The 7275-nt window shown below is 42.0% G+C and overlaps 1 protein-coding gene across 1 annotated transcript; it reads right to left on the bottom strand.

Moving 5' to 3' along the window:
- Positions 1-993: 993 nt before the first annotated feature.
- Positions 994-6367, bottom strand: fzd5 (frizzled class receptor 5). Its single transcript, XM_033618292.2, has one exon. It carries the CDS (start codon positions 5687-5689, stop codon positions 3917-3919), a length of 1773 nt encoding a protein of 590 aa, XP_033474183.2. The 5' UTR covers positions 5690-6367; the 3' UTR covers positions 994-3916.
- Positions 6368-7275: the final 908 nt, after the last annotated feature.

Genomic DNA, 7275 nt, shown 5'->3' with positions numbered 1-7275 from the left:
AGCCTGGTTTCCATTCACTCTGAATTTTGTCTGGTTCTGGTTCCAGTCTAGAGAGCGGATCCGGAATTCACCAAATTCACCAAAGTAAAAGTGTTCACCAAAGTAAAACTTTAAATTCTGGCGCACCATCGATTTACAATAAAAGAAAAAGGTTAACTTAATGGCTTGGGGCTTTTCTTGTAAATTATATTCTTTAAATTAAAAAGTTTCACCGCATTTTTATTAGCTTGGTGCTTTTATTTTGACGGAAAGGCGCATCCATCAAATTCCATATCCTGTCTCTCTCGCCCTGGTTCCGGTTCCTTACCAAAACAGCCACTAAATGGCCCCAGACTATGTCTACATTCCTACATGCACTGAGTTGCTGCCACGTGATTGGCTGATTAGATATTTGCGTTAACGAGCCTGCGTGTCTGAAATCATTTCCTGTCTGCAGTCTTGTGGAGCATATTTAAGTGTCTGATCTATGAATGTGACAAATGTCCTTTAATACTTAATAGAAAAAACAAAACCCATAGTCCTATAGAGTGAATAGGTGTTTGTGAATGAATGAATGTCTTGCTGCGTTGTATTTTGGTCCATGAGGCGACTGTCAGTGGAGGAGCAAGCAGGCAAGCAAGCTGCCATCAGCATGACATCATGTGCAGCAGAGAAACAGGAGTCTGCATGAAGTGAGTAAGAAACAATGTTTACAGATCTCACAAGAAAGGAGACCTTTTTGGGGAAGAGGTTGTAATAAATGTCCATAAATTTGATTTGTCGTCACCAAACTTTCACAATATGATCAGAGCTGAAGCTGAAGTTTGTCCCCAAATTCAACTTTTAAATCATGTTATTAAACAAACGTAGCTCAAACATTGTCAGTCTGTTCCACACACATGTATTCTTGCTTACTTGAACCTTTGACACCAGAACAAGAAACAGTTGTGCTTACAAATCTAGAGACCACAGTATAAATCAGTACAATCAATGCCAAATACTCGTGCACCAAAGTTGAGGTCAACTCAGTTTTAATTCCACAATATGAATCAAAATCTACAATATTTTTTAATATCCTTTTAGGAACTCTTATCAATATGAAAGCAGATTTACACTTAAACAAACCTAAATGTCCGTTTAAACCAACACTTACTGGAGTTCATCATCACTCACACGATCACATTCACTCGCACAAATCAGGCTAATAAATTAGAGATATCGCCTAGCGTGTGGAAACACAGTAGTCTAAACAACAACAGGTGGCCAAACAGCACTGAATGAAAATATCACAGACCATCACAGCAGAGAACAAATAATTCACTTTCACCGAATCTGTCATTTAATCCACAACCTGTCCTGTAATGTGACGTTTTGCACAGAACTATGCAAGATAGATTGTTGTAGTTTTATGTCTTTAAGTTTCAGGCTACATTAAGACAGTTTGTAGGAGACAGGGAGGGTCCTTCAGTGTTTGTTGTGAAGGCCTCTAAAAACAGATGATCCACATTAGACCACAGATCCATGCTGATAAGATTTTGCCCTACAGAACTCATGTTTTATTCATCTCTGCACAGATTTACTTACTAGTTACTCATAAATAGTGAGAATACAGTCAATCTTAAAGAAAAGTAGCATCTTCCAAAAGTCCAAAAGTGCTGGTTTATGCTATTAATAGTAAAAAATATAACAAATACTTAAAGTCTTGTCTGCTGTGAGGGTCCAAGGACAGAGGGATGTCATATGCTGAAAAGCCCTCTGAGGCACATTATGATTTGTGATATTGGGCTTTATAAGTAAAATTGAATTGACACTGAATAAATTGGACTATTAAAGGAGCTTAATTTGTCCAAGTAACAGCCTAAAACCTTGAAAATATTAAATTTACAATTTTTTAAAGATCATCTAAAAGCATAAGTTTGCATATTTTATAAGGCAGAGCAAACAAATATTTTGTTTTTCTTCTATAAATTTGATTATCACATATATTTCAGCACTGTTTATACTAATTAAGGATTAATTAAACCTAGTTTAACTGAAGTTTAAATAAAAAAAATGCATAAAGACAATGAAATATTTAAAAATAATATGTATAACTCTCTCAGGGGTGGGAAAAACACCAGAGGCCCCACGATACAATATTATTACGATACTTAAAATAATGTTATTGCGATTTGACAGGTGTTGCGATATACTGAGCATCACGATAAAATATATTGAAATATATTACAATTTATTACCTTTTTTCAACTGTAAATTACTGTATGTCCCCAAAGGAAAACTTTGTCAACATGTTTTATCCAATAAGATTAAACTTTCAGTCAGTTCATCCAACTGCTGTCATTTTTATTGCAGCAAAATGTATCTAGAAGACTGAAAAAAATATTATTGTAGTAGGCTACCAAACGTTTCATTTGTATTTGTAATATTAATAGTTTATATAATAAAATATCGATACTTGGCGTCAGTGTGACGATGCGAAATTGCCACACAAAATATCGCCATACTGCAGTGTCAATTTTTCTACCACCCCTAGACTCTCACCACAACTATAAAATAAATTGGGCTACAACTAATGATAATTTTCATGATACATTAAGCTGCTGATTTTTATCTTGATTGTTGAAAAATGCCTGTCACCAATGAGATGTCTGCAAAGTGCCTATTTTCTCCAATCAGCAGCTCAAACCTCAAAGATGCTCAGTTTATATTGTTTATAAAACTTAGAAAAGCAGAATAATTGATTTTTTTTAAACTGACACTGCTTATTTTTTGGCATTTCTTTTGTTTAATAATTAGCTGATAATCAAAACTGAATTTTCTGTCGATCATTTAATCCATTAATGAACTTATTATTTGAATTTATCAGTGTATGACCCCAACATCTGTCTGCTCAGAGTCCAGGGTGTGAAATCACTGGACAAGTAGAGCAATGGTTTTCAAAGTGAGGTCCAGGGATCTTTATAAAGGTCCTTTAGTACATATAAGGAATTGTTAAACCAGAAATCATAAATAATTGAGGATAAATAATTATTCTAACAGTAAATTTGATTTTAACCATTATTTTTCAGTAATTCATAGTCTTTTTTGTCTGAAAAAATCTTATCTGACTGAGGGTCTGTGGTCTAATATGGATCTAGTCGAAGGGAGTTCATGATGTGGGAACATACAGTGAGCAGCTCCACCATCAGCCAGCAGGTGGGGGTAAAGGCCAGGCTCAGATCCATCCTGCGGCTTTAACCTAATCAGAGCTGCTTAGTTCACACATCATGAACAGAACACACTCAGAAACAAACTTAAAGTAGAAACCAATAACGGAGCTCACAGGTCAGAACGGTATCAGCATAAAGACTGAATTCCTTTTTTGTTTGGATCCCTCTCAGCACAGTTTCACTTTGAAATCACACACCAGACATCACATTCAAACACTGACATCAAACAACACATCTATGTACACGTTTATACAGTTTCAAATCGGACCAGATTTGTTTCTCTGGTGTCTTGAACTTAGCTTGTGGCAGTGGCATTGGTTGGTTACAAACTAAACATATCACACTATACACCTAATTTTCTTTACAGCACATTTATACAATATGTACATTAATAAATATGTTTGTCTCTCAGTGCTCAGGAGAAGCAGGTAGGAAGAAGCGTGTGTGTAACTGTTTTTTTAAAGGTTGTTTTCTCGTCTGCTCGACCTCGTAGAAAAGCAACTGTTGGAGTCAGAAAAGTCAGACTCTTATATATGCTGTGTTGGATTTTCTCTTGTTTAAATTCCTATTACCTTTTTATTTTTCCCTTTTTACGCTCTGAATCTTCATCTAGTTTTTGTGAGAGCTGAAATTCAGAGCACACAGATGTTCGTCCACGCTCAGTTTCTGTTTGGACAATTTATTTACGAGTGTCCAGACTGTTCGAACATCACACCTCCTTACTCTGTTCATATATGTGATGGAGCAGCTTTGTGGTAGATCCCTGATGTCAGCCCAGTCCCAGTATGTCCAGTTAAAGCACTACTGGCCTCACTGTACATGGAGGGAGGAGCGGTGGCCTTCTGCGGCCAGCAGGGGCAGCATCGCCCCACAAACCTCCTCCAGGACTCCAGAGTTTTCCCTGACCAAATCCAAACTCCTGAGGTGATGCCCACCACTAAGCACATGAAGTACTTGAGCATGAAAACGGCGTAGTCCGGGCCCAGGCGCTGGCGCTCGGATGGGCAGGTGCAGGCTAACGCTCGCTCCCAGCCAGGCCGGTAGTGCTGCTCGTAGACCAGGCAGGCCACCACAATGGTGGCGGGGACAGTGTAGAGCACCGTGAAGAGCCCGATGCGGATCATCAGCCTCTCCAGTTTGTCTGTCTTGGTGCCACCCTGCTTGATGATGCTCCTGATGCGGAAGAGGGAAACGAAACCGGCGAGTAAGAAGAGTGAGCCAGTGAAGAGGTAAACCACCAAAGGTGCGAGTACGAATCCCCTCAGGTTCTCCAGACTCTGGTTCCCAACATAGCAGATTCCAGCCACAGGGTCCCCGTCCACAGAGCTGAGAGCCAGGACGACAATGGACTTGACGCTGGGGATGAGCCAGGCGGCGAGGTGGAAGTACTGCGAGTATCCTGCGATGGCCTCGCTGCCCCACTTCATCCCTGCAGCCAGGAACCAGGTGAAGGACAGCACCACCCACCAGATGGAGCTGGCCATGCCGAAGAAATACACCAGCAAGAAGACGAGGGTGCAGAGAGCGGGGCCTGTGGTGTCGTAGAGGATGTGCAGCTGGTCGCCACCGACACTGCCGCTGGCACCACACGCCACCCGCTCATGACCTGCCACCAGGCGGATGATGTAACCCAAAGACACAAAGAGGTAGCACGCAGCCAGGAAGATGATGGGCCTCTCTGGGTACTTGAAGCGCTCCATGTCAATGAGGAAGGTGGCGACAGTGGTGAAGGTGGAGATGAAGCACAGCACCGACCAGAGTCCCACCCAGAAGCTGGTGAAGGTGCGTTCGTCTGCTGAGAAGTAGGGTTGGTGGCAGGGCTGGGCGCAGTTGGGTAGGGGACCGGTCTGGACCTGGCCGTACAGGGTGTGGGACTCCCTCTTGATGGGGACCAGGGGGTCTCGACAGCGACACTCCCTGTCACACTGTGGAGGGCTTGGCGGTCTGGTCCGGCCTTTAGGGGTGGGCTTGGGGAAAGGCGGAGCCAGGGTGGTAGTCTCGCTGCTGTTCTGGTCCATGCACAAGACCTCGTCGCCCAGCTGTGGCAGCTGTTCGCAGCTCATCCTCTCAGGCCACTCGAAGCCATACTGGCTCATCAGAGGGGAGCAGCCTCGCTTGGCCCGTTCACACACAGACCTGCAGGGCGGCAGAGGCTTGCGGTAGTCCGGCAGGCAGATGGGGGTGTACATGCTGCACAGGAAGAAGAGCAGGTCTGGTGAGCAGCGGATCCGGACCAGGGGCCAGAACTGGTGCACCTCCAGCCCCACCTCCTCCTGGGTGTCGTGGTTGAACTGATTGGGCATGTAGGTCAGGTTGTAGCCGATGCCCCTGCACATGGGCACAGTTATGGGCTCACACACCAGGTCCTTGGAGGCTCCTGATGTGAGACCAGGACACCGGAACAGCAGCAGCAGCAGCACGAGGGGCCGCGGGCTGCAGGGCGCGTGCCTCACCAAAGATGCCATATAGAAAATCAAATGTTTTAGAAACATTAGAGTCATTAAAACAATAAAATAAAATTAAAGAGGGTGAAACATCTTCTTTAATTTATGACTTCATCTCGGAAACCTTAAAAACTTTCTTCTCCTGCTGCATGCATCAGGTCCAGAGGTTCATTCTGCTCCTTCCAACCTCTTAATGATTAAAACTAAACCAGTTAAACTCCTGTAGGTGGATCCAGTTAGTCCACAGAGCGTCAGGCCGAGTCTCTGCTGTCAATCATTCACCAGAGCTCCGCAATCATCACGGAGAAAGTTAATCTCCGGTGGACACGTTCCAATAAATTTAACGACCTTGTAACATTTTCACCAGCTCTGCTTGTTCCCGACGGGCTGCAAACGCCTCTAAAAGTCGCATCACGCTCCTTGTAGAAAAGACTAAAAGCTAAAAATAAAAAAAGCAAAACAAAAATCATAAATCAGTGTTTAAAGTCTGTGCGTCCGGAGCCCGGTGCGTAAAATCCACTTGACGTTTATTCCCTCAGCAACATGAAAACAGCCTTCAGGCACATGTTAGTTTCTCCTTGTCAAAGTTTCTCAGGTGTCTCCTCTGCTGCCTCTGAAGGAGATAAAATAAAACACAGGAATAATCCGAGGCGTCCTTCAGGGGGAGAAACTTGTCCCGTGTTATCATGTGCAGCAGCAGCAGCAGCAGCACTGTGCGGCTGCAGCCTTCACTGAACCCCGGGACGGAATAAAGTCCGTCTGAAGCTGCAGCACCTCCTCATCACACACAGGGACTGATGCCTTCAGGGGCTGTCGGAAATGTCAGTAGCAGGTAGGGAAAGGGGAAATGGAACTAAGTCAGTTCTTTAAACCACATTTCATGGATAAGATAATATTAAAAAAAGGGACTTAATTTATCCTGAGGGTTTTTGTTGTGCAGCTTTTCATTTTATTTGATAGGGACAAAGCGATTGAGCATAGCTCCAGTACAGAGTGAGAGACTGATGTGTTGCACAGAGAGTTTATAGCTATTGCTAATTTTTAGCAGTGGTCCCTAGTTGGGTTTTTACATGTAGACCTAACATGTTATGTAAAATATACAGTTTAAAACATCATAAGAACCACAATACACTGTAAAATGGAAGACACAATAAACCACACTACATATACTAAAATACACAGGTTACAGTACAAAGTAGGAACAGGTGCACATATATAGAGTGCAAAAATGTGAAATATCAATAAAAGTGCAAGAATAAAAATATTAATAAGCACATTTCAAAGTCAAAATAGCCATAATGACAAAAATATAAACAAGATTAACAGCATCAGCTGTAAAGTTTTTGTTTTATTGTGGATTTTTTTATTATATGTTGTGTTAGTTGTATTTTAAATGTGTTTTGATTGGCTGCTACCTCAGCCAGGTCTCTCTTGTAAAAGAGATGTTCAATCTCAGTGGGACTTCCTGGTTAAATAAAGGCTAAATAAATGAATAAATAAAATGTCTCCTCAAAAGTGGTTGAATAATTTGATTTATGACAACACACAGCAGACCAAAATGACAATTTATTAATTGTATCTATTAAATTTTGCACATGTAGAATGATTTAAACCTTTTTCTTTGTCCTTAATAAGTCATTATT

The sequence above is a fragment of the Epinephelus lanceolatus genome, chromosome 14 (assembly GCF_041903045.1).
Source record: "Epinephelus lanceolatus isolate andai-2023 chromosome 14, ASM4190304v1, whole genome shotgun sequence".
Lineage (NCBI taxonomy): Eukaryota > Metazoa > Chordata > Actinopteri > Perciformes > Serranidae > Epinephelus > Epinephelus lanceolatus.
Note: the sequence above shows the minus strand (reverse complement) of the source record. Positions and strands in the feature narration are given on the sequence as shown.